This window comes from Cyclopterus lumpus, chromosome 3, assembly GCF_009769545.1.
Source record: "Cyclopterus lumpus isolate fCycLum1 chromosome 3, fCycLum1.pri, whole genome shotgun sequence".
NCBI lineage: Eukaryota > Metazoa > Chordata > Actinopteri > Perciformes > Cyclopteridae > Cyclopterus > Cyclopterus lumpus.
Window position 1 is genome coordinate 11,306,493 of NC_046968.1, and position 27,695 is coordinate 11,334,187.

The 27,695-nt window shown below is 41.4% G+C and overlaps 1 protein-coding gene across 6 annotated transcripts; it reads left to right on the forward strand.

The window, feature by feature from the left end:
* Window positions 1–2,025: 2,025 nt before the first annotated feature.
* LOC117728624 (LIM domain only protein 7-like) lies at window positions 2,026–27,175 on the forward strand. Of its 6 annotated transcripts, XM_034529343.1 has the most exons (30): window positions 2,026–2,122; window positions 2,293–2,394; window positions 5,152–5,222; window positions 5,719–5,788; window positions 7,261–7,367; window positions 7,875–7,905; window positions 9,510–9,623; window positions 9,709–9,841; window positions 10,596–10,737; window positions 13,467–13,526; window positions 14,190–14,358; window positions 14,796–14,935; window positions 15,164–15,335; window positions 15,471–16,079; window positions 17,125–17,433; window positions 18,302–18,416; window positions 19,070–19,231; window positions 19,349–19,524; window positions 19,617–19,677; window positions 20,993–21,018; window positions 21,153–21,260; window positions 21,383–21,472; window positions 23,261–23,454; window positions 23,712–23,756; window positions 23,982–24,034; window positions 24,118–24,292; window positions 24,413–24,598; window positions 24,688–24,796; window positions 26,317–26,419; window positions 26,628–27,175. In XM_034529343.1, the coding sequence occupies exons 2-30, from the start codon at window positions 2,326–2,328 to the stop codon at window positions 26,648–26,650; spliced, it is 3,822 nt and encodes a 1,273-aa protein (XP_034385234.1). In that variant the 5' UTR covers window positions 2,026–2,122; window positions 2,293–2,325; the 3' UTR covers window positions 26,651–27,175. The 6 variants fall into 6 exon arrangements, with proteins under 6 accessions (XP_034385234.1, XP_034385236.1, XP_034385231.1 ...); XM_034529345.1 differs by lacking the exon at window positions 24,688–24,796; XM_034529340.1 differs by lacking the exon at window positions 26,628–27,175 and having other exon boundaries at window positions 26,317–26,621.
* The last annotated feature ends 520 nt before the right edge of the window (window positions 27,176–27,695 follow it).

Genomic DNA, 27,695 nt, shown 5'->3' on the forward strand with positions numbered 1-27,695 from the left:
CGTGTATGCTGTTCATGCTCGTTGTTACACTAGTTCCCTCTCTAAGGTAAAGATAAAGCAATTTTTGATGCCTGGTCGAACAAACATCACAGACATGCTCCTGTGCATAGAAAAAGTGATGCTAAAAGCAAGGCTCTATGAAAAAATGCACCTGTCTGTCTGTCTGTCTATAATATACACAATCTATCTTCTTGAAAAGACACAGTACACATAATAAACCCACATGGGATCATATTATGAACAGAGTTTAAATAAACCCTCACGGGAACATGTTATTGTTTGCATCATTGTAGTCTCTGAGTTTGAGACTAATCTCACTCCTCATCTAATCAGCAGCAGATCAGTATGTGCCACAAACCCTCGTCCTTGTAATAAAGATGACGAGCATCAATCTGTTTTCTCAAGTGTGCCACCCTTCAGTTTCAAGATCAATTAGCATCACATGTGCCGGGGAGGTGGAGTACTGTTTCCTTCCGTTAGGGAGGAGCACATCGCTGACACAGAAGACGGAGCTGTGGTCACGATCCCACATGAGGACATGGACATGAATATACCAGGGGATCTAACCAGCCATGATAATTCCAAGCAAATACCAAGCACTGCAAAAGAGTGAACAGAGCTGTTTGCACTTTGATAGCACAGTCAACTTAGATGTGTAGGAACAGAGCCAGGCTATTTTGTAAAAATACATTCTTTATTGCAGCCTGCTGTGTCTAAGTGTCTACCTGTTGTTTTCATAACTTAATGGAAAAAAAGGTTTAAAGTGTCCTTGAATGCTTTTCTTTTCTTTTCTTTTTCTGAACATTGAGGACACTCTCATGCACTCTTAATATTTATACAAAAGTTAGAGAGTTCAGGATTGAAGGGGTCAACAAAGTTAATCCCTCCTATTCTGTTGGAGTGATAACACTACCAGATGGTGCAGGAAATGTGTTTTGAATATCCCCGCTTAACATAATAAATTGAAATTCTGTGAAGACTATTGATTCACCTAATGTTCTCTCTGCTCTTAATAGGCATGCCATTAAATGTTCTACAGTGTCCTACACCTCTGCACCTCATTCTGCTTTTGAATATTGTGATTCCATCACCGACCTTGTCCCCATTAGTGCACCTCATTGGGCGTTTGGCAGGAAATTGGATTGGAGGCAGCATGTGCTGTAATACAAGATGAGGCCCACATACCAGAATCGTATTGTGCCTCGATTTCAATTGAGTAAAACGAATACAAAAGAACAACTGTGTTCTATTCACAGACATATGCAGTGACCTATGGTGTGTGAAAATTAAATTGTCAGAGGCCACCCTTGATCACTTCACCACAGAAAGACAAGAGAGAGAAGAGACATACCCTTGAAACACGCTGTCATATTCTGCCCACGTTAGCAGGCTGCTGCTCTCTCTGCAGCGAAGGACCGAGGATCTGGGTGTGAAAGGGAGGAAGAGGAGACAGTAGCAGATTGTTTCTGTATAGCTTATGTAAACATTTGGATTCCACACATTTTCCATTTCACAGCTTGTCATCCTCTGAAGGTGATGGGTGACTTTCCACGAGGCTTCTTACTACTGTGTGACCTCACAGCTAGCACTCTCTGCCTGCCACAGTGGTTGCTGTGAGGTCACACGTCTGAATCAACCAGAAGAGAGGAACTCTAAGCTCAGCAAGGGCCACTGCATGTTCACCAAACAACAACATGTATTATCGAATGCAGGATGCTCAACAGAAGACAGGCCTATCTACTCAGGACCCTATGTGCTCTGTGTTATTCTAGCTACATTGTACAATACAAATAAGTATTCCATGGGATGATTTCAACTTTAATGTGTTCAAATTGGAGGCTAAAACTATGTGAGTAAGTAAAGTGTGTCTCGTCCCCCACCGAGCACAGTGTCACACACCAGCAGGCCACCAGAGGGTCGATGAGCCTCTGCAGAGCTTCCTCTCGGCTTCACTTCAGATGCCACAACTTTGCTTGTAGTTTTGAAGTGGGCGGAGACCTTTCCTCTCTTCCCTTCAACCAATAGGCGAAAGGTGTCAGTGATGGAAAAGCCGGTGGCAGAAGTGCGGGGCGTTCAATTAGCGCAGAGCTTTTCACCGGTGAGCAGCTCCACGCGGCGCCAGGTGACTTTTTTTTTTTGAAGTGAAATAAATGCAATGTGCATGAACGTTCCTCATGTTTGCCGACATTAATTGAACTTATTTGCTTGCGCTCCGTCGTGGTTGACGGCGCGGTCGCTTTTTTTAATTAACGGGTGTTTGACTAAGTCTGACCTCTCTCGCCCTTTTATCAGAGGTGTGCGGTTTGCTCGTTCACGAGATAAACGATGGAGTGGCGTCAGCAGACCAGTGTGAGCTGTGGAGACGCGTTCAACGAGGCTCGACGCTGGATTGAGGTACGACGGCCACCTTTTTCAATCTGTTCTTACTCCTGTGTTCGTCCTCCTCTTCTTCGCTTATTAATGCGCAAAACTACCATGAAGAGTTGGCCAGTCAATCACTTAACCCTTCGTGGAGACAGGAAATGGTTTATGTTAGTCAGTGGCAGACATTTCAGCTATTTAAAAAATAAATAAATATATATATATGTATGTGTATATATATATATATATATATATATACTGCCTAAAAACATGTGTCTGACTCAAATCTAAATGTAGAGACTTATCTTGAGTTAAAATGCTAAACATGACTGGTAAGAGTTTGCCTCCTGACAAAGTGAGCCCTGTGTGAGAATCTTCTGTGTTTGCACAGATAAACGTAATTTGACTGCAGCACTCAGAGCCTCAGAGGGAATTGAAGCAGGGCAGATAATCGGGTAATGTTTAAGAGAAAAGCCTCACTGTGAGGTTTGTTCTTTACTGCCACTGTCTCTCTCTCCTATAGTGTCATAAATGCTCTACCAGGGACTGGTGTTGCAAATTAGCATCTGCTATGAACACTATGATACTTTAATCTGAAAGCTTGTCTATTTAAATAGTTTCTGTCCCAAACAAATGTATGGTGTTCGTCAATTGAGGTGTGGTGCAGGCGGGTTACTCCATGCACACATTGTGGAGAATGTGGTTGTTTTTATAGCAATGCATTTTCTAGGTTGTTACAGGCTGCTGCCAAAACATTGTTGAAGTTGTAATCCTTAAATCATAACCAATGAATACGGCTAGTAGGCTGTGGGCACCGAATGTTGACCAACTCTAAATGGGACCATTAATGTCAATTGTGTCTGAGTGGCTCATTATGAGATTTCTGTCCAGCGCGCTCTTGGCAGTACGCCCATGCCAATTTTACCCCTATTTCCCTGCACCGATGGATGAAAGGATGGATGAGCAGGGGAGGGGTGTGTGTGTGTGTGTGTGTGTGTGTGTGTGTGTGTGTGGGAAGCAAAACATGCTGCTTTTAAGGAAATGGAAAATGGTATCATAAATTCTCCCTCGTGCCAAACATCAGGAACGTGTTGGCACCAATAGTCAGTGTAACAGATTGCAGGATAATAGACTTCCATGCATTCAAGTGTACATAAATTGTTGCTGTTCATCATTAGCATAGTACCAGAGGCAAATTGGACGTAAATGTTTGCTCAATCCCTACTGGACTTGAGAATAAATAAGAATGACTTGGCCTCTTCTACATTATGTAAACAGTCCATTTAGACTCTGCTAAAACAGGAGCGGCACAGGGCCTACACTACCTAGCCAGAGGAATTCATCTCTAACTGTAAATGGAGTGCAATTTTTATGTTATAAATTTGCATATAGGACTGCAATTTACAATTCTTTGGATTATTGATTCTGCTCAATTAATTGTCTATATAATATCACAAAATGGTGAAAAGGGACATATCGTTTTATCTGATCTACAGTCTGGAATCCGAAGATATCCCCTTTACCCTCCCGTGTGATATGTCACATTTGAGACGCTAACAAATGTTTGTGACATTTGAAAATGATTATTCAATTGCAGATGTATCCACTGGTCACTGCAGCTCCAAATGTTACATTGATCTATAGGCCTCATGTTTCGAAACTAGAGCACATAGATTTAGTAATAATGCCTTTATGTTCATCCCAAGTGAGATGATTGCCTTGTTTGAGCCTAATACATTTTAGTGAAACCCCATTTTAGCAACATTTTAAGTTTTCAAGTCGCTCATGGTTGAAATCCACAGAATTAAATTCCCAATTAAAGTCTCGGTGCCGTAGAACAGACAGCATCTTGACCGAGGAATTGTTTGATTGCGTTAACCTGGCCCTGCTTTGTTTGTCTGATTCCTCTGAGAAGCCGGTGCCCAGTTCTACCCAAAATGAATTGTGATTGTGGATTCCTGGGGGGACTAATTAGTGAGAAGAATAGCCCTTTGAGGCCCTCTGTTACTTATGGAGCTGAAACTTAATAGCCCCATTTTTATGTCCTCATTACAAAGCCCACTTTGCACTGTGCTTTCTTCAGCCATGTAAAATCATTTAGGTTACTTTTCCTTTTTGTTTTGATTGAACACATGTTTTAAATAATACTTATTTGGATATTTTGTGATTTATATGTATCAAGTCTTGCTTTTGTGCAGTCGTTGGAATGTTTTTCAGCTGAATCTTAATAGTATGCAGCTCACTTAATTTACTTTATTTTACCGTTGAGAACTACAAAACAGGGGATTGTCTTCACTGTGGACTGAAGAACGACTTTAATTAGCTTCAACCAGGACCTTGTTTTCCTCATTTCTGCCATAGTTTTTTTTTTTTCACCAGGAAGTTTAATTACAATATTTTTAACGCTGTAGAAACCTCACTGCCCTTAACAAACTGAGTTTAAATCTAACTTCCATTATTGTTTTTATATGTACTATATTTACTATTACTTGTGTGAATTAATAATTAATTAGGGAGTCTGTATACTATATAGTAGTGTTGGATTTATGATGCTGATGTACATTTTTGAGGATTTGAAAAAAGCAGATAATTGGTCATAGTCCTTTTTTTTTTCTCTTTTTTTTTCTTCTTTTTTTTAACAAAATATGCAGCACAAACATTTTTGATAATGATTCCTTATGTATGTATTAAATGCAATGATATATTGAGAGGGATTTTTAACAGTTGGAAAAATATCAGGACTTTTTTTTATTTGTCCTTCCAATCATAATGTTTTTTTTGTTTTTTTAGGAAGTGACTGTAAAATCGTTTGGATGCAATGACTTCCGCGCTGCCCTGGAGAATGGAGTCCTGCTTTGCGAGTGAGTAATGATGCACAAACCTTTTTTCTGAAATTCAAGCGACTTCACTGAGGGAACCTCTGGTTAGTGAGCCTAGTTGGACTCTGGCGTGGCCTCAGTGTCTCTAAACCTGCTTTTTAGGTAAACGTCACAAATGCATAGCCAAAGAATTAATGACATGTTATGAGATTATTTTATTTTATCTACACAAAATTTCTATTTTTGTACCATCTTCTGTGGAGTTTATGAATTAGTCCCTTTCTTCTAAATATCCACTGACCTTTATAACATCAGCTTGTAGCTGCAAAAGAACAATGAGGCCAACGAATGCAGGTTAGCCAGACATCTAGTTAGCTTAAAGCTCTTTCTCTGACATGCAATCAAACTGGATTTAAGTTTGTTACATTTATTTTTCTTAATTAAATGCTGCCGTTGGAAGCTAATTTCTCTATTAATGAGCCCTGTGCTATTTGGCTTTTCTGGAATGTTTGCTGAATAATTGTGTTTATTCTTATAGCTTGATCAACCGGTTGAAACCTGGCATTATTAGGAGAGTAAACAGGCTTTCTACTCCCATTGCTGGCCTGGTGAGTGTTAGATCTTACAGTTATTAATGTGTCTGTATAACAGGTAGCTTGGTGGTTTGGCACAGGCGGTCTTGACTGCAAAGCATAAGAAAATAAAAAGGCACCTCCTATCCAGGAAGTTGCCACATCTTGCGGTTTCCTGTTCAAGGCACTGAGAGACGATGTTGCCACAGTCTGAATGATCCTGAAACTGCATTTCAGTGTGACTGCTGAATATATGATTTATGTATTCATTTAAATGGTTTTGGGCTTCAGGCTGTGTTTTTGATGGCACGTTTAATAGCCAAAACTGCCCAAAGCAAAAGGAGGAATGCATGAAAGATGCATTTCAACCTCCCATCGGGCCAATAAATAGACCGAGCACAACAGTGGATGCTGGACTGAAGGTGGTGATGATGGGTGTGAGGCGCAGATGCAGCAGAGAATATGCAGTTACTTTGACATCTTAAATCACCGCACTGGTGGTTTTGCATGTTTTAACCAGCAACTAGAATGTAAATACAGGCCTCTCTACATTAATGCTGACATTACCTATAACATGGGTGTCTATATTGATTTTTTTTCTTCTCTCAAGCCATTTAAACATGCACAGTGTATATTTTGTTTTTATAACTTTGGACCCCTTAATTGACATTTCTGTAGATTTGTCATCTATAAAAGGTCATTGGAACTAGGATTAAATAAAATGGTTACATATTGGTCTATTTGCCACTAGATTACATGCCACTCAGCTGTATCTGGCTATCTCTCAGTGAGAGGGCTTTCAGTTATGGATTAACAAAAATGACTAATCGTTTAAAAAAAAAAATAATGGTTACTTTCAGACGTGGCTGCAGACTTATGATCACAGTAAGGTAGATAATACTGTAAATATGTAGAAACTGCCATTATTGAGATTTCTTTTAATGATAAGTATTTGCTTTGGTAAGATTGTGGTTCCTAGTGATGTCATTTGGTATCAATGAAGTGGATGAGAAAGCTGACAGAGGAAGCCTGTCTTTAATCAGGCACAATGCTAAAGGGAAGCACCAAGCAGAGCAAATAGAATCTGCTTATTTATCATTTCAGCCCAGGCTCACTACCTACACAAATGTATTCTCTTTTTTTGGTTGCATTAAATGCAGTAAAAACGAGAACCTTGTTACATACTGGAGTTAGTTGAACAAATGAAAATGAACGTTCAATGAACATAATAAAAGTAAACCTGTAGGTCTTCATGACATTTATTGCAAGCTTTACAATTTAAATCATCTGTGGCTTTGGTTAATGAAAGGTTAAGTCAATGTTGGATTTCTGTGTGCAAAAGTATAAACAAGTAATTTAATTATTGTAGACTAATTCATAACAAATAATTGATAACAGGGGTCCTAGTGGTAATGCATTTCAGAGAAGGAGTTGTTTTAAACTTTTCTGATTCTCTACCCGTTTTCTAGCTGCACTCATTTTGCTGTCTGTGTAATTCTAATCTCCAGGATAACGTGAATGTATTCCTGAAAGCCTGTGGGAAAGTGGGACTGAATGTGTCTCAGCTGTTTCACCCAGGAGACCTGCAGGACCTGTCCACTCGTGCAACACTTAGGTACAGCTGTCTCTCAGAAGCAGTGTCCTGTCGGGTTAAGTGAATGTGTACAACTGCCTAAAGCTACAGGAGCGCCTGCCACCACAGATATGCACACCTTTTTACTTCTGAAGGTCAACTCACTCGTTTAGTCTGACTGCTTGATTCAAATGTGTTTTTGTATTGGCTGTGTTGAGCACATTTTGCACTGGGGTGGAACTGCAATGCCTGAGCTGGAAAAAGTTTATAGTCCGAGTGTCACCGCTGCTTTGCATTTTCCAAGGTATGAGCTGTGCCTGACGACAAGCTGCTGCTTTGTATGTGCTGATAGCCCGTCTGCCTCTCTGTACATTCTGATAAGTAGCTTAGTTGCAAATGAAAAGGCTTCAGATGTTACTGTAGATCCCCCTCCCGCCCCCCCAAACAGCTATCTTGTTAACAGCAGTATGCAGTCATACTTTACATTGCAGCATTAAGGGCGTCACTCTTCTGTGTAGATACTTTCTTATCTATCTTTTTTTATTTTAGGCGAGATGAAAGCGCCAGAAGACTCAAAAATGTAAGTATGACCAGAATGACTGCTCCAATATAAGCTGTAAATGTTTTTCTATCATTCATATATTTTCCTGATTCCCTCTCCTGACCTTTTGAGTTTGAAAACCTTAAAGGCAACTGAGTCTTGCTCCACTTTAGTTATGAACATCTTTTATTCCCAATAATCTGGCATCAAATGTAGTTTGGTTTCATCGCTATACCTTAAACTGTATCTGTACACTTGTCTCTCACAAGTGTGTGTGTGGGGGGGGGGGGGAACATGTGAGTACTGTATGTGTACACGCTTGTGTGCACGGCTGGTATTTGAAATGTTTTGAAGTGTATGAGGTTGTTTGTTTATCTGGGAATCCTCATTTGAGTCACACAACAACTGACAACTTGGACACAGTAATGAGGCTGTTGTCAGAGCACTCTTTCTTTTGAAATGGGTGTAGCATTTTTCTTTGAATTAACCAATTAGGGTCAATTTGAGTCTATTGAAGGCCACAGTTTTCTTGCAGGTCTCCAAACCAGATATATAAACAATTGAAGTTTGTTTATTTGAAGAATACATAGCTGAGCGTCACTCTTTTTACATACAGCAGTTATGCAATGTGGATTAATGTTAACGCGTATTGCACCCTAAACATTTGGATTAAGTAAGTATTGTTTTCTTTCCTGGAGTTTTATAAGCCTGTTTATGTTTTATTGAGTTTCCTTCATTCTTCCAGTTGTGTCATGTTCTATACTCTGCTAATGGCTGAACACAGAACAGTGATTTAGGACCAACAGGACTTGAGAGATTTAAGGGTGCCTAAATAATTTACTAGAAGTAAAATCATGTTGCAAATAACACCATTTAAATGTGATTAATCGTTGTGTTTGCAGTTTAATGACTTGCTTTGCATGAGGTACTGTAGGTGGCAGGCTATTAACACATTAGCACATCCTGTCCCTGTGCTTCAGACTTGCATGAGCCCGTAATGCTTGTTTACGCTTAGGTATACAAATGAGGGAACACTAAAAACACATTTTAGCTTCAATCATTCAAACGGGAGTAGATGGCCAGCAGAAATATGTGTTTTTGCTTTTGCGTATTACATTGACTGTCATTTGCTGAAAAACATGAGTCACCCTTTTTTATTAGGTTGTATTGCTACACCACTGTGATGGCTACAACAATTAACGTCTGATCATGCCGCCAATGGACCAGTAAGGTAGCAGCTACAGACACTAATCAAACTTTATGGGGAATCCATACAGGGGTATTTATTACCACTCATAATCATTTATCAGCAAACACTGTGCTATATGACGTGCATCTTTTCCAAAGCGTTTTGCAGGCTCACATAATAAAACATAAAATGCCAGGAAGAGGTCTAAATTAATGGTGTGAGTGTTGTGTCTTACTGACTGCCCACAGCATTCTGCCCCATGGAGTGTTTTGAGATCTTGTCAAGGCCACTTGCCTTGCCAACATTTTCTTAGTGGGAAACTTCACTATAAACTTTGTGTGTAAAAATAGGCGGGCTGCCTAAATATATTCTATTCATAGAAAACCCTACAGTTTCCTTTTTAGCAGGGGAAGTGGTGTGTGTGGTCAGTCACGTTGTGCGTTTACTCTCTCAGGTTCTCATCACAATCTACTGGCTGGGTCGCAAGGCTCACCTTGACTCATTCTACAGTGGTCCTCAGCTAAACTTCAAGGCTTTCGAAGGGCTGTTAGGGTTGGCCTTGTCCAAGGTGAACTGCTCTTCTCGGCTTTTACCATTTGTAGTCCTTTTTTTTAAATTTTTTTTTATTGACTAACTCTGCCTTCTATATCCAGGCACTAGATGAGGGCGGCAATGTGTTTGCAAAAGAGTGCTGGTACCTAGAGAGGGAGGAATGTCGCCGCCCGAGCTACAAGGCCGAGAACATCGACTCTCTGGATTCCCGAGCCCGCCGCCCAAACAGTGAAGGTATGTTTATCATTGTATTCAATGACTTGTGCACTCCACCTGAATGAAGTGTGACACTTTTTTTAAATTGTTTGACTGTAAAAAGATAGTTACTGGAAAGTGTATAATTTGATTAAATCCCTTTTGTAATCAAACAGTGTGGCCAATGGTGACATGTTCTTTCCCTTTTTGCTTCAAGCTTTATTTTAATGAACAGAGTTTGTTGTCTGGGTGCTCTTTTTCTTTTTCTTTTTTGCAAGCCATATCCTCGAACAAACTGCTGATGCAACTTCTGCTCGAGGTGAAGACGTCACATCCAATCCACACTTTTTTTTTTTTGTCTTTTGAGAAGACTTGCCTGCTACTGTCAGTCTGCTAAAGAAGAAATGCATTTATCGCGACTCATGAATTACAATTATGTTGATGGTTTCATATGCAACCACGCTATTATTTTTGATCAACAACATTCTGATCTTCTTACTCAATGTGTCATTTGTCAATGTTGTCCTCGCTGTGCTTGGTCTCCGTGCACGTCAGTGATTGATTGTGGCAAGTTCCACACTATGGTGCTAAAGGTTTGTGAGATGAGAGGGGGCAAAATACTGAGCGGCGTAAAGACTCAGTCCCCCACTGCCGTTCTAAGCGACACTCTTTTATGCATTCATGGGCTAGTCAGTTTTCTTTTTAATTGGTTTTGGCTTGTGTTCCCCCTTGTTGTTCTCCAGACTTGTATCCTTTCTGTTTCTCATTTCCCACGCATTTGTGCGGTCTCAAGGTTGTGGAAGCGACGCTGAAGCTGAGCAGGTGTTTAAGATGGAGACAACGCAGCCCTCCACCCAGCAAATCAAAGGTTCTCTCCCACCGAGAAAACAAGGACAGGAGGAGATTGGAAGGAGCGGCGCTAGTCCGCTCGCCAGGTACTGCAGATGTATTGACTACTGAGTTCCCTGACTGCCACTAACTCACTTATCCATAGCTATCCAAGAATGGTTTACAAATTATTTAGATGTTGTTCTTCAAATTCCTCAGTGTATTTTCAAAATGATTTATGATTTTAGTCATGATTTATTTGATATGTAATTTCAACTTTAACATACCGAGACAAGATAACATTATTCCAGAGTCCATTTGAAATGTACAGTATTGGAGAAACGGCTGTCATTCTAATATTGTATCTGGCAAAGAAATTGTGATGACAACTGGGTTCAATAATATCTATCAATAGTATAATGACATGGATTGTTCTTGGTTGGAACTCATTGTATCACATTTCAAGGTTTTCAAATCAATTAGGCACTGCTTTGCTTTTATAATGACTTCTTCACACAAAGCCCAAATCAGTGATGTGGAGAGGTGTGCATTCATGAACACAGCCGTCACAAGTAGACCTTTACACAGGTGGTCATTATTTTGTTATGGTATTTATTCCCTTTTTGTATTACATCTTTCATGCTAGAATTACGTCAGAACTACTTTGTCTCTCTAGACTAAGTGATGTCTGTGCTTTTGTTCTTACCACTTGTTTGCAGCAGCCAGTTCTCGTTCTAGTTATCAATATGATAAGTGGCCTTTTTTAAAGTCTCGCTCATCAAATGTGTTGTCGGTGCTCTGCTTCGCTCCATTGCTCAACTACACCACCTGCCACTCCACTGCTTGGACCCGAACCGGCTCCCCCAAAAAACAGTAAATTTGCCTCCATGCATTAATCATCAGCCACGCTTCTACCTTTTTAACATTTTGGAGCAGCTCGGAGAGCATTTCTGTGATACTCTAACTATTTGATCAAAAGTGATTCGACATAGACGTGGGTATACCGCTCTTTGCTGCAGCATTGAAGATGCCCCTTTCTCCCCTCAACCCCACCACACTGCGAGTCCTCCCAAGTGGGCCATTGATGAGGAGCTTTTCCTGAGGGCTCAGTGTGAGAACGACTCGGATGATGATGATGATTATACTGACGCGGACCCTGTCCTAGACGACTTGTATTTCCGGCGAGTGCAGCAGACCCTTCATCAGACATCCAACAACCCAAACTGTGACCGCTTCTTACCCCGATATTGGACACCTGAAGAGGATACTCGTGTGCGCACGATCTACCTCGGCTCTCAGAGAAGACCATGGTATCGTAAAATGCAAGGCTTAAGGTCTGTTGGCTTATTTTACTGCTCTATTAGGCAAGGCTGTGCTGATGGTGAAAGGGTTGAAGCTTTAAGATTTACAAATACTTTATTTACTAATACAAGGCAATGTTGAAGCTGCAGTTTTGTACTGTTTTTTAAATTTATTTGCAAAGTTGCATTGCTTAAGCACATTTACTTTTAAAGAAGCAGAAAACTTTGCATGGCGAGAGTCACGTTGACTGTAATCCGTTCCAGCTAACATATGTTGTGTGTGTGTGGTGCTAAAATAACGTACTGTAAGACATGGTTGCATGCGGTCAGATGTCTTCTGTTTATTGTTATTGGCTATCGCGTGGAAAAAGTTACTAAATCTAGTTTAACTACAGCAGCAACCTTAATCCTAGTTTGCGAGGCAAATGGGAATAGCTAGCACTACTTTGCAAGAAAGATGATGAGTTTAAACCGCCAAACGCAACATCTTTCAAATTTGTATCTAATTTCAAGTCTTTTTAAATTTTTTTTTGTTAATGATGTACTCATTTCATATATCTTCTGTTCCCTTTCTCTGACTGTAGTCATACAGCTTTGGGTTCCTCCGTGGAAGTGTTTGACTTGATTTCGTGGCTTGTGACGTCTGCTACTGTGCAGAACACATCTGCTGCATCTGGAGAGGGTCAACTCCTCTCCAAGAAGCTTTCTCCCAAGCCTGAACATTCACTCCTGTCATGAAGCTCCACAGCTAATGCAAACCGTACCGAGAGTTGAGACGAGCTCTAACACAATATCCTACTTGTTCTCTTCTCGTCATGGAGCAAAGTGGAAAAGTGCACCTGTTATTCTTGCATTTGCAAATCTCTAATCCATCAGCAAACTACTTAATTTTGATATAGAATTGTTGCCCTGTTCATCACATGGATGTTTTAAGTAAAAATTAAACATGCTTTGAATGTGTACTGTTACTGATTGTTTTCCTAGCTACTGCACTGTAATATCTGGCATTTATTCTGGCCCCATTCTTTTTTTTTTTTTGTGTGCTGATTTGAACAATATCATGCGAAGTGACTTACTAGTTCATAATGGTTAAACGGGTGACTCATGTGCCTTGTCATAATTTGATAGCATAACAATCATGTAATTTATCACACCTTTTGTGCCAGCGCTATGTGTTCCAGTTCACTTTCTGTGTGACTATGACTTTGGTGTGGATAAAGAGTGGATCAATAAACTAAAATATTGCGCGTCCTTTGCACATTTATTCTGCCAAGATCTTTTTTTTTTTTTTTTTTTTTTTTTTTTTTGTATTACAGCTGTGTGACTCGAGGCATATGTGTTGCATCTGTCACATGTTTTCTGCTAGTTATCTATGCAATCTCTATATAATGTGTTTTTAGTTCAGTTTAGCCTCTTGTTATTCCTGGCCTTCGTGTGTTACAATGAGGTTTAGTTACTTTTGTCGAACCAGGTGCCTTTTTATATGTAGATAATGGCGTTCATCAGTCTGCGTGTCTGTTTCTTTGGTTCTGTAGAGCGTATCAAATCCAGGTCAGACCTGAGAGGCCAGTTCAGGTCAACCCTGAATGGATTTGGTGAGTGCCTCTGTTTTGAGCAAAGGTGTTCGAGAGCGCTCCGACCGTAACCACTTTGTTGCTGCTTCATCTGGGTGTGCTTTTGCTTGTATTCAGTTTACCCCCACCTACCTAAATTATGCCGCAAACATAATTTGCCTTTTCATAACAGTCAAGCACTTGCTATGCCTCCCACTATCAATTGTCCTGACAGTCGAATTTATGACAAACTACAGGATTGTTTCTAATCACAGTTCCCATTTAAATCATGTCACAGTTTTGATATACCACCTTCTCAATGCTGCTGTAAGTTACTTGAATGCCATCTGACACCCTCTGTTGCCCACAGCAGAGCTATCACTTGTTAAAAGTTGTGGCTGTTGTGTTATCCAGACGGCAACATCTGTTGCCATTTATACTGCTGACTAACTTGACTTGCATGCGACGCTCCTCCTTGCACTTTGCTCTGGATTCTGTTTGGATGCAGAATGTGTCGCGCTGCAGCTGTTAATACTCGTGTGTGTGTGTGGGGGGGGGGCACGTACAGAAAGTAGCCGTTTGTGTGCGCTGCATTGCAATAATACTATTCAACATGCTTTGTTCTGCAACATGGAGTTGCTGCCGTGTTTTTTTTGCTCTGTAGATCCGTTATTTATTCCCATGTCCTTTGCCCGTCTGAACCAGGAGCAAATCGCTCAGTGACATCCCGATGGCGTACCCTGTGCGTAAAGTTCCTGACTGGAGCACCATCTATGATTTGAAGCACGACACGGACATGACGAGGGAGTGCAACCTGGAAAACAAACCGAGGTGTAGCGTTGCTGCCAAGGACAGTGAAGCTCAGTGGCATGATGTAAGTCGAGAAAAGCCTTGCACCAAAATGATGACGGCATCTATGTTCAAGGTCCATTTAGAAATGTTGCTGAGAGATGCTCCAAAAGCTCTCCCGTGTTCTTCAGCAGATGGTTTGCTCCATTGTCAATTTCTTCCATGTTTTAAAAACGTAGATTTATAGTGTTCTTTAGCTTGATAACTGCTGTGTTTCATGTTAATGATCGTGCCTATAAATCCTTTTTTCTTTTTTGTATAAAGTTTTTACAAATTTAGTTGTCAATCAACCGAACAAAAGTTCTCTTTTTTAAAAGTACTTTCACTCCACAACAACAATTTTTTCTAAAATATGATCCGATGGATGAAAATTTGTTTTGAGCCCTAAAATATATTTGAACATTAAATTGAAGTTCGATGCACACAGGCAACAGGGTTATCGGGTTGTGCATTTTGTTTCAGGACTTGACAAAGTGGAAGAGTCGTCGCAGGAGCACCAAGTCTGACCGGAAATTGCAAGACAGAGAGCATGTCAATAACCAGATGGCCGATGGGGCCATGATTACATTTGAGAAGAAAGAAGCACAAGGCCGACTGCTAAGGTACGCTCTTGCGACAAATGCAAATCGGGAAATCTCAAGTTTAAGCTTCCAAACTTTGTTGCTGCCCTTCATTTATTTAAAGTGTGTATCTAAAGCTGCTGACCTTGCTTGATAACTGTTCAGTACGCCACAGTGAACTCATGTAATATGACACATCCTTCCCCCCCCCCATCTTTTCTGCTTCCTTTATTGCATCGGCTCCTCTTTCCCCGCATGACAAATCCTCAGAGACCAGCAGTCACCACGCAGGCCTTACGCTACCCCTCGTCCTTACTCCACCTCTCCTCCATCCAAATCATTGAGCGCTATTCTCCGGCCACATACTCGGGCTCTGCTGGCCCGCAGCAATGCCACAGAGGCACCTTTCAGCCCCATGTCTCCACTCAGCCCCCACACTCTGGTACGTTTACAGTTGTGTCTGCCTGACCTTGATGAATGTCCTTGATTGTGTTCACTTTAGTGTAATTATTGAGAAAATTATGATTTTATTGTACTTTTTTGCATTGCAATTCAATTATGACTTGTTGGTCCTCAGGGATCATCAGTTGCAGCCATGCCGGCATCTGATGGGAACATCTCGGGAGAGGAGACCCACTCTGCCTCCTTGGCTTCAGATGGAGCAGGAGTTACCACCCCTTCTCTGGACTGTCCTTTCAGCTCCCAGACCCACGTCAAAGTGCAGCCCAGGTGCAGCCCAGCTCCTCTCCAGCCCACAACAGAACTAGCACAACCAGAAAACGGTTTTACAAACGTGAAAAAGACAAATGTGACCACAAAGCCAACCAACACCAGGGATCCCGTGTCGCTTCACCAGGAACCTCCATTCTGTGTTGTCCCCACTTTGTGCCTCGATGCTGTTCATCAGGCAGGAGCTGGTGCTCTGGAGGACTTGCCCCACAAGAACCACACGTCCCAGGAAGAGAGCCAGAAGACATCTTGGGAAGCAGCCATGGAGCAAGGCAGAGGCCAGCAGGTTGCAGTCGTCTACAAGTACTTGTCCAGAGCAGGATCGTGGTCCGGCTCAGCAAGCCTTCCCCGTGGCTACCGGAGGTCCGAGGGTTCATCTCGTCTCTCTTCTGCAGTCACAGCCAGACCCTTTGGAACCAAGCAGGCCAGGGTGTCCTCGCTGCCGAGGCTGTGCAACGTGAGTTCATTGTTATCACTGTTTCTCTTTAAATGTAGTGGAGTTTAAGTCACCATTATGTGGCACTTTTATCTTTAAATGTGCTGGTTTCCTGTATTGCCTTACAGAATACATCTGGTGTTTGTTCTACATTTATTATTGTCAAATGCAAAATAATGTCCTAAAACAGCTGAGCACCGTTTTTTTTTTTATCAAACATTACTAATGCAAATCAGGGTAATTGGTGCATTTACATTTACACTGTAACAAGTCAGCAGGACAGTAAGTGGGATGAACTACATCTCCCATGGGCATCATAAACAAGGAAGATGTCACCTGGTGCATCGGTGTGGCTTGTTGTGTTTTTAATAGATTTAGCTCTCGGTTGTTACAAGAAGCTATTTAACCAGCACCGTTAACCATTGTTTTTGTCTACCATCCTCCTCTATCGCCCACAGATAAACCTGCATTTGTCTTACCAACACTGTCACTTCTCAACAGTCCATCCAAACGATTCACTCGGACTTGTGTCTAATTTTTTAATCAAGACACTCAAAGCGCTGGTGATTGTGGTGTTTGATATGGCACTGGGATAAACAATAAATATGAGTTTGTCTCTCTCTGTGAAAATTGTAATTAGTGTCGAAGATTTTAAACTAGAAGAACCTGCCCTCTGCTGATTTTATTTTACAGTCTGGATGATTATAATCCAGTCTTGGTGGCAGGTTAGTGCAGGAGGGTGCATAGGGGATCAAGCTAGTTAGTGTAATGAGGGCATTGCCTGTGGGTGTTTGTTGTGTGTGTACTATATGAGAGTGATCTTGTGTTACCTTTTGTTGTCTTGGCTCACCCTCCTCATTAATAATAGAAACGCTGGTGCACCATTGTAAACGGTGTCAACTCACTACAATATTCCACATTTCTATTTTCACATAAGGCTCTTTGGTTGTAGACTTTCAGTACCAGCTGTCTTGCGTCAGCACAGTCCCATGCTGCAGAGCAAATGTGGCAATCAAATCCATCCGTATTGTCCTTTTGAGCACATCTAGTTTCTGTTCATCTCCAGGTAGACGACAACGAGGGTCGGCTTTTGAAAAGTGGGAAACGGGAGTCTTTCTCGCCAACATCCAAGTCTTCACTCAAAAGGCAGACTGCGATGACTCATCTGAAAGGTCAGCAGCAGGCCTCAATCAGACAGGACGCTAACCAGGCAAAGCAGAATGGCACGGTGCAGGTCGAGGAGGTGAAGAGTGCCACATTCTCCAGCCAGACCGATGGCGACAACTATCAGCCCTACTCCCAGACCAGGCTAGTACCGCGGCCGTATTCAAACCTGCAGACCCAGCGCATCAAAGGCTCGATCCTCCCATCTAAGGTATGCTGGATTATGCTTCTAGGATTACATTTTAATTTATGAAGCTGTTTTCATAATCGGGGATTACCAAATTGATTTCAATTCAGAGAGGACTAAATAGAAAAACTAAATGAAACAAACTTGGATTAAAAGAACCGGGCGAAATGAGTGGAAAAATAATCTCTTTTTCAAGTCTGTTCTTATTCTTTAGCAATTTTTACTTGGAAGCAGTGGTCAGTCGGCAGATATTTTATTGTGGCTTGATACACGACCAATTGTAAAGCCATTTAAAGCTAATTAATGAACACAACGTGATGTTTTCACTGCCTGGGACGTCATGATCAGAGAAGGCGCCATCAAATGTAATTAGTGAATGCTCTAATTTAAATATGTCTTACTCTTGAGTGATGAGCAGCTTGTAGTGAGATCAAAAAATTAATATTTTTGTAATGTAAAGTCAAACTTGGGAAACAAATGTGATAAATAGATGTGGCGCAAACGTTTATATTCTTAGTGTCTTCCTTTACATGTGAATCAGCCGCTGATCAGCAGAGTAAGTAAACGGTAAGTAAAGCTAATAATGACATCATGTTTAAGGTGCTTTCAATACGCTGCCTTCCTTATTTGAGTAAATGAGGGTTGAAGGCACTCCTTTCGATATAATGCTGAACCAGCACAATCATTAACGTAGCAATGATTCTGCATCTCTGACAACAAAACCTGAACATTATGAACTTCACAAAGACGGCATTTTATGTAGGGCTGCCGTGATGAGTGTGTAATAAACTGGTCCCTCGGTGTGTCTGCCATACGATCTGGTTTCCGCCAGGAAATGCAGGACATTGGATCACTGGGTGTCACCTTTGACGTTGGTGGGCGTGTGTTTCAGGTGGATCACAGTGACATGAGAGTGAGCCTTACACTCAGACCCAACAGCAGACCAGACTTTGGTTTCCAGACTCATTGGGACTCCACAGGAGCGAGAGTCAAATGTATTCAACCTGGTAAGACACTTGCTATATTTATCTGTCTGAGCGAGCCACAAAGTGACTCTTTAAACCTCGTATTGTAAAACGACACGGACGCTTTTGTTTCGGTGGTAGCAGTAGTACATTGTGCTCTTTAGTTATTTGTTTTGCAACTACAAAAATAACTAATTTAAGACACTAACTGGTTTGAGAGCAGAATTGAGAAATAGTGTTTCAATTGTCACTATTGAAACACAAAAATGATGTGTCTGAGGCCGTTTCTGAGAGCTAAGACGAGCAGCTTGTCATGTGGCTGTAAAAGAGCAAAAAATACATTTTATGCCCCAAAAAAAGAAGTGTCTTTTATAGAATTTGATTAATGGTGTACATGAACAGTGGGCTGTTTTATTGTGTGCATTCCCTTTACATGCATAAGACTACAAATTGTAGCCAGTGATTTTAAAAGAAAACCATGAATATTTAATTAGGCGTGAGAGGTGTCACTTACTCACTGCGGCTTACTGGCCTACTTTTCAACTTGGAAGAGCAACCTTGTCCTCAATACTGCATCTCAGTTTATGCTAAACAAATCATTTCTGAAGCTGACTTTTTTTCCCTTTTTTTTTTTTTTAATACTTTGCTGTCTTCATCTTTCTTCATATCCTTGACGCCTGTCCCTCCCTCCTCAGGCAGTCCAGCGGAGCTCTGCCAGCTGTGTGTCGACGATGACATCGTGGCTGTTAATGGAGTTGCGGTGGCACACATGAACTACAACCAGTGGAGGGATAAAATGGCATCTTCCTTGCATGACGGCAATCTGACCATGGACATTCGGCGCTATGGCAACAAGGGTAAGATAATAAGCCAGAAGACTGTCTTGTCTTTTACCACCTTGATGATTTGTGCTGATTGAACCTCTGACCACAAACTGTGTGGCCTTAGTTTTGATGGCTGGTTGTTCCCCTTAGATTGGAGCACCAGTGAAGGGAGTCATCACAACCAAGCAGGCCAGAGCAGGGTGACCCTCAATCTGACGGCCGCAGCGCCCGTTCTGATAGGTTACCCCGATCACCACGCCAACAGTGGGGCCTCTGCAGAAACCACAGTCAGGAAAGTGTCCAAATTGAATGGGCAGACCGACAATGTGAGCAATGTTTTAGCCAGTATCACTTCTGATAGTGCAGCTTCATAAGTGGTGCTCATTGGGTGAAGCTTGGTGTTCTTTCACCTGCCCAGGTTTTACAAGGTAAAGTCACGCATGGAGAGCTTGCTGACGACCACAGGACAGCCAGTAAAGGTAATGACAAGAATACAGTCTGCAATGGCAATAACACATGACAAACATATTTTAAGAATAGCTCCTTGTATACAATAAAGGCTTATGTCATTTCTCACCTAATATGTCCTTCCTCTTCATATAGATTACTATAATATTAGTAGGAATAATTAGAAAAGAAGGGCAGAATTTTTCAAACTGAAAGGTAAAATTCCAGTTTAAGCTTGGACTCCTCTTGTAGCTGCTTCGGTGGCTGGTGCTTTGCTCGGTTAATTGTTGGGTATTTATTTAAATTATTTGAAAGAAAATGTGAAGATTTTAAGAAGGGAGCTGAATTGTGACGAGATTATTTTTTTACTTTAGTACCACCATAATAACATTAGTCTAGCACTTTTTTAACAGCTTTTACTTTGGGTGCTTCACTTAAAACAAAGTATTCAAGATGTAGCATTTCTATAAATGAACGTTCACTAAATGTCTCTCTTAATTGCTTTTGTAAACGGGGGCAAACAACGCTGCTCGTCTTGGCACAACTGTCCCTATAGCAACCACAGGGCTGACGGCACTGATCATGTCTGTAACATACCATACATGCTTCATTTACTGCTCGCCCTCTGCACAATGACTGATTTGCAATGCTGTCCTTTGTGGTTGTTTATGGATCTGTGTGTCCTGCAACAATGGCCCCCCTCTTCTGCAGGATTCAGCTCATGGGTTTACTTGTGTGGTAAATGTTTGCACTGAGTGGCGTTCTCGAAACATGCTCGTTGTTCTGGCACATCAACTTATGAACAAAGCAGATTTGTGTTGCCGTGTGTGTGAATACTTGTTCTTTGCTTTACTATGGCATGCTAAAAATCTTCTGCTCAGCTGTTTCTTTTTCAGTAGTTGCGTGCAGCATCTTTAGGCTGGGGATACGTTAGCAGATAGGTGAGCGCGTCCTTGGGCAGGTCTAGTCTGAGGAGATGAGAGTAGGTAAGATCAGATTTTTTTTTTTTTTTTAACCACTAAGGCATGTAGCAGGGCTGTACACTTAACTCTTAACTATAAAGTGGCCTGCAAACCCCTAGCTCTGGACGCAATCTGTAGAGTTCATGTTGATGCGGTTTCTGGCTCGTGCTACAGCTAAAGGTTTTGTGCCACATCGCGGGATGCTGCGAAAATAGATAATCCATCATGTGATCCAGTGCCTTATCAAAATGCCTTGGATTCTCAGTCTTCTAATGTGTCCCCATCCTTTGTAGTGTGTGTTTGTGGCCTTTAATGGCATTGCATAAAATAATCTTAAGGAGCTACTGCATTGTTCTCTCTGCTGACCTGTTATTTTCCCACACAGGAGGTTCGGAATCTGCTATATCTGATGTAAGTTACCGCGCCACTTGATCAAAGGGTGTTTGTATGCATGTTCAAACATAAGTTATGCATGTGTGTTGAAAGAATTTGTGCGCTGCACTGTGATCATGTCTGAGCCTACAGTCTGCTCCGTGCATCACCAGCTCCAGGTGCCATCCCTCAGCCCCTCCTCCTCCAGCTGGTCGTGGGACCATGAGGAGGATCGAAGGCATCAGAAGAAGTGGCAGGAAGAGCAGGAGCGCCTCCTACAGGTTTCATTGTTTGTTTGTTTTTCAAACGGAACTACCCAGCACACCGTGGTAACCTGAATCATCTTAAATGTAAAGCACCTTATAAATACGTTTGTGCTTTCTTTTCCTTTTTTTTTTTTCAGGCACAATATCTGCGGAATCAGGAGAGGCTTGAATCGGAGTGGCAGAGAGCTCAACAAGATTCAAAGAGGGAGTTATGCAGGAAGTCAGGGGTAATGTTGAGTGGTCTTTTCCAACCTGCACAACATTTGTTATATCTGAGTGATCATAAAATATATTATATCAGATTTTCATCCATAAAGTAGCCATAGAAAAAGTTTATCCCAAGTATGTTCAACCGGCAATGATAATGGTAGACTGCATTAGTCAGAAACCCCCTTGTCGATATACTATGGAATACCTCCTATGAATGCCCTCTGTCTCTAGTTAGTGGTTGTAAAGTGGCATGAGGCTGTGACTATCCCAAAGGTAACTATAGGTCATTTTATACAGATGCGTCAAATAAAAAAAGAAAAAAAGAAAGCCCAATATGCAGACATTTTAATTCAGATGGCTCTAAGTGAGAGGTCAAGGGACCCCTTCGAAAAATTGCCATGCCCATTTCCCTTCACCAAACTTTAGCCGTACTTTGGAGCATTATTCTTCCCTTCCAGAAAACGGTTTCTTCACTCCAGCTGTCAGACTGAGCCCGCTACACACTCTAAAAGACAGTAATTGTCTGAGGGTGAGGAGAAAGCTGCATTTTAGAGTAGATATACTTTATTCATCCCCAGGGGGAAATTTCTTTGTAACAGCAGCAAGCATGTTTACAATATATACAATACAATAAAATAGCAGGGCATATTACATTTAAGAATTTAAATATTAAAGGAAATGAAAATTAAATAAAAATGAAATGTGCATACAGTGTATTTTATAGCTACATGCAGTAGTAAGTAATAAGATAATTACATATGCATTGTTCCTGTGCCGTCTAGATAAGAAGGTGTTATATATCTGACATGATACCCAGTTCAATTCAGTTTATTTTGTATAGCCCAATATTACAAATTTGCCTCAGAGGGCTTTACAATCTGTACACATAAGACATCCCTGTCCCAGGACCTCACATCGGATCAGGAAAAACTCCCCAAAAATAACCTTTCACAGGGAAAAAAGGGAAGAAACCTTCAGGAGAGCAACAGAGGAGGATCCCTCTCCCCGGATGGACAGAAGCAATAGATGTCATGTGTACAGATGAACAGCATTACAAAGTTACATAAACACATTACATGAATATGACAATGTATGAATGGACCTCCAATCCATGAAACAGAAGGAGGTAGAGAGGAGGGGGGGCGGGGCATCAGCAGGGCCAACGCGGGAGGCCGGCTCACCAGGCATCAGACACCTCCAGGTCCAATGGACCCTATGAGACGTGAAGTCACAACGACTCCGGGGAGGAAGCAGAGTTAATAAAGTGCAATGGAGAGATGTATATTCAACCATAAGGAGAGAGAGAAGAGGAGATAGGTGCTCAGTGTATCCTAAAACATCCCCCAGCAACCTATAAGCCTATAGCAGCATATCAAGGGGCTGGACCAGAGCAAACCTGATTCAGCCCTAACTATAAGCACTATTAAAGAGGAAAGTCTTAAGTCTATTCTTGAATGAGGTGACTGTCTGCCTCCCGGACTGAAAGTGGAAGCTGGTTCCATAAAAGAGGAGCTTGATAACTGAAGGCTCTTGCTCCCATCCTACTTTTTAGGACTCTGGGAGTTCCATGTGAATTCAGCATAATCGAGACGTTCAAGTAAGGGATGGTTTCAGTCAGCAGCTGTGACACGCGTGCTGACGCGAACGAGTACAACCTGCTAAACCTCGTCTTTACTGCTTACACATTTTCTAGCTTCGGCTTTCCTTTAATATCAGGATTCCTTTTAGAGCCCCCTGACTGGCATTCAATATCAGTGCTTTACATTATTTCTATAGAGTGTGATATCTTTTCTTTCTTTTTAAAGCATTTGAAGCAGAACACTTTTGAGATGACCGATGATGGTGAGAGCCCTGCCAGCGCACAGCTGTATGTGAATGGATTGACAAACAAAACCAGAGAGGAGCAGAGTCCTAACCAAGATGAGCTGGAAGAAGCAGGATCGAAACCTCAAACTAATGCACAAGGAGAGCAGCATGACAAGAATTCTGAACAAGCCTGGTAAATCAATTTTTTTTTTCTCCCCACGTTGTCAGCTCTTTTCCTTCCTTGCTGAGTGAGTGTGTGTGTGTGTGTGTAATCATTGTGCTGAATATTGAATGAAAGTTTGAGAATTTTGATGTAGAAATTCTTTAACATGACTTGTTGTTGTTGTTCTCCCTGACCTGTTGTGCTCTTCTACATTGCTGCGGTTACTGAATCTGCTTTGCTTCCTTCTGCTTTCGCTGGGCCTCAATGCTTCTCCTGCTGTACCTCAGGGCTGATGACTGCTGTGGTTTTGCGAAGCTGTCGCCTGCACACAGGTCAGGACTGGTTATAGTACAATAGTTCCTAATATTTAGCTTTGGGCATAAATGTCCCCGTCTGGTTTCCTGCAAACGTAGCACAGTATTGTTTGCTCTAAGACCGTTCATATGGCACAAGGTGATTGGTAATAACCTCAGCATGCGACCAGCTCGGTGCTGATGCGGAAAGCCCATTTATTTACAAATCGTATTAAAGAGAAGTTGTCTTTTTCCCTACCACAGGGCAAAGTCCTTGTCTACCCCAGCGTTGGCCGGCCCCCACAAACTGGCAAGAGGTTAGTCTACACTCTGTCATGATGTTCCCCATCTGTTCTGGTGAACATTACTGGGCTAACCCGCCATGCTTTGATCGGTTCAGGTGATGAGTGGAAAAGAAGAGGCCTGTCTGTGTCTAACGCTGAGAAAGACAGGCAGCAGATATTGGAGGAGATGAAGAAAAGGACTCAGCTTCTGACCGACAACAGCTGGATACGTCAGCGCAGCAGCAGCAGCTTTTACAAAGCCCCAATCTATGTTGGGGTTCCTATGAAGAGGTGGGTGTATTGGGACTCAACTGCACCCTTTTTTTTATTATTAGGCAGCAGTTGTTTCAAAACTTTTGGTTATGATTTTTCCTCAGTCTTTTCCATCGCTTTCTGAACTGTGACATCTAGGTACGAGTCCCTGGACGACCTGGATACTTTGCGTCAGTCCCCTCTCTCGACTGCTACGTTCAGTTACCCTCGTCCAAACTCTGTTGCTGCAGGTCACTGTACCCCGAGTAGGAACTCCTCTTCCCGCTACAGCACTGGATCAATAATATCCCAGAAAAATGTATTTGACTCCCCTCATCATAGCGGGTACGTAGTTCATTTGAACACCTTTCTCTGTAATTATCTGTATGTTATTGTTTATTTTGGCCTCACGTTGTTAACATGTACTGCCCCAGGATGGTCAGTGGCAAGAGGACTTGCTGTGTGTGTGAGCGTGTCCTGGGTATTGGGGCAGCCATGGTCATAGAGACCCTTGGTCTCTGCTTCCACCTCGCCTGTTTCCAGGTGAGAGGTCATGGCCATGTTAAGGTGCAGTCACAGTAGCTCCAATCCAATGGCAGATAATGGCTCGGCACCTCATTTATGAAGTGTTTTGGTACAAGCTCCGTCAATCTCGCAGGTCAGAGTTCACTTTTTCCTTAATTTCACATGGTGTAGTTTTAGATTTACCTAAACACAGTATTACACTAGGAGACTAAAGGTGTATCCTTCCACCTGGTATGTACATTTTCACTTTGGATAAAAATACCTGAGTGGAAGCTCTAGGAAAAAAAGTCAAAATGGTCACATTTTGTTTTGATCGATACTACAACTTTTCTGAGTACAAAGCATGTGACTTATAACAAATGGTCCGGTCAAGTCAGTAAAATGTATTTATTAAGCACATTTAAAAGTGCATTTCCTCAAATGACAGCCACATAAGGCTGCCTTCAAAAGCGAGTCAATCCCAATAGACCATCAATCCACCTCTTTTTGAGGAGATTCCTCACAAAGCTACGGTTGACGTAACGGTGACTGTCCATATTTTATTGAGTCTATGGTGTGTAGACCAAATTGATTTTGAGGTATTTTAAATACACTTGATGTGATCAGAATAAATAACTAGACAAAATACATCAAATACAAAATAATGGATGAATACATGAAACAAATTGGCCATATGAGTACAATTTTAATTGCGACGTCTCATTGCTGCTTCTGCATTGGTGTGAAGGCAACCGGCTGGCAATTGGCTCCACCAGCTGTAGATATTCCCAACTCCTAATATTCACATAACGGTAGTGAATGGACCCACGCATTGATTCGCATTTTCTCTTGCTGATTTTTTTTTTTTTTGTTGCGACACTTGGATGGAAACTTGACAGGAGACACTCCAGAGACTGCTTACACTCTCAATCATGCTGCCCGATATATATGCTTTACCCGCGGCAGAACCGTGACGTGACATTCTTTCTTCTTGTGGGTGAAATTCATTAGACTGAAGACTAATGTGACCGCACCTTAAAGCATGTCAGCAGGAGTCTCATACATGTAGTTGCAATCCAATCCTCTTAATAGGCATCTGCCAGCAGGAGCATTTCGGACATCTTTCTATACTTCCATCTTTCCTAACCAGTGTTTCCTAATCCGTGTGAGGGATCTGGCCTGGTGGTCATGTCTGGTGTCGTAGTGCTCTGTTGGTCTCTAGTTTTCTGCGTGTGGTTGGTTTAGTGGGAGAAGCCCGCCTGCTGTCTTGCTTTGCTTTTATTATTGTGAAAATCTCTGGCAGAGGACCAGGCATTTAGTCGACCTACGTTCATTAGCAAGTAGATGTAAAAGTCACTTGAATACCTCTCGGCCCCATATGAGCTGAAGACGCACATAACACCCATATAATATTTATATTCTACGTGTTTGTATGGGGACACAGCTTATTAGTTCATTGGTTGCGGACAATCTGGTGAAATGATGTAGACACAAAAGGCATTTCTCTTACATCATCCTGGATTTTTCTTTCTTTTCTCACCTCTCCCTCCTCCTCTCAGTGTGTGGGCTGCCACCGACATCTCGGAAGAACTGAGACTGGAGTCCAGGTTCGAATTCGAAACCGGAAGCCCCACTGTGAGCCCTGCTATTTCCAACTCAAGTGTGAGTATTGGTCGTTGTGGGTTTTTTTCTTTCTGAATCAATACAATTGTTTTATAGTCTATTTCCTTGCCGTGAAAAATGTATCCTAATCATGTACTTTGAACCAAATGTACTTGAACTGTGCTGAACAGCTGTCTAGGAAACTTGAATTTAATTTTTCTGTCAAGTAAAAATGAAACCATATTAATAAAGCGTATTTACATTTTAGCCGCCGGTGTCCCCTCCATGTGAGTAAGCAGCCAGATCGCTGGGAAACCTGTTGGATAAAAGTCCGAAAACACACAGCCATGCCATGCCTTTTTTTTCTATAACATAAACTGCTGGTAAAACCATAAACTCTCTGTGATATAAAATGTTGACAATCTGTGGAGCCACATTGAAAGTAGACATTTAATAGCTGTTTTTAATAAAGTGTGCTTACTTTCTGTTCTTTTTCCTGCTACTTTGTTTCCAAGAAAATGTAGGTTTAATATATAAAATAAAGTAATAAATAAAAGTAATTATGGGAATTATAATTTGTTGCTGAATGCTTTTATTTTAATATAAATGTTGCTATGTCACATATTTGGTATTTGTCCAATCGTATAGTCAAGATCTTTTATGTTACCAATGTATGGAGGAACATTTTAACTACTGAAGCACGTTCTGTTATCTCACCAAGTAAATCAGTGATTGAGATTATCAATATATAATCTCACGTGTAAAAGTGGGAATCTTAATTGAAACATTTTTGTAAATAAAGTGCACTGAACATAAGCTGAGGTTGTTATTTATTTGTGTACCACATGGTGGCATCATTGGTCTCATGGTAGACTATTTTAACATGTCATATCATATTACATAACAGGTACTGGTCGGAGTATCTTTCGGGGGCTAATTTTCAGACATGAAATACCTGTTTATTGAGACTTTACTGTAGGTTTGTGTGGTGTTTTCTTAAATATGACCAGCTGACAAGGAGCTGAAGGGAATGAGTATCCAAGAATGTACAGCAGTTACAATGTGTGAATTCATGGACATGAATAACACTTGTAGGACTTATCACGATTGTGATCCTATTCGGGATATGGCGAAAATGCTCAAAATGGATACTTTCGAAACCTGATCCTAAACCGGTTATTAATGTCCATATAAAGGAACTCAAAGATGAGCACGTCATACATGAGGTGGAGTTATGCTGTTAAAGGAAACTGGATGGAAAGAATAAACATTATGCTTAACCATTAACTAATCTGTGTAAGGCATCGTTTCAGCTATTAATAAATAGCTGAAACTA

Bases quoted from the DNA above. Each gene is read 5' to 3' on its own strand.
- LOC117728624 (XM_034529340.1), top strand. From the start codon at position 2,326: ATGGAGTGGCGTCAGCAGACCAGTGTGAGCTGTGGAGACGCGTTCAAC. The intron at 19,678-20,992 runs GTAATGACAAGA...TTTCCCACACAG, and splicing joins CCACAGGACAGCCAGTAAAG to GAGGTTCGGAATCTGCTATA. The intron at 24,797-26,316 runs GTGAGAGGTCAT...TCCTCCTCTCAG, and splicing joins TCCACCTCGCCTGTTTCCAG to TGTGTGGGCTGCCACCGACA.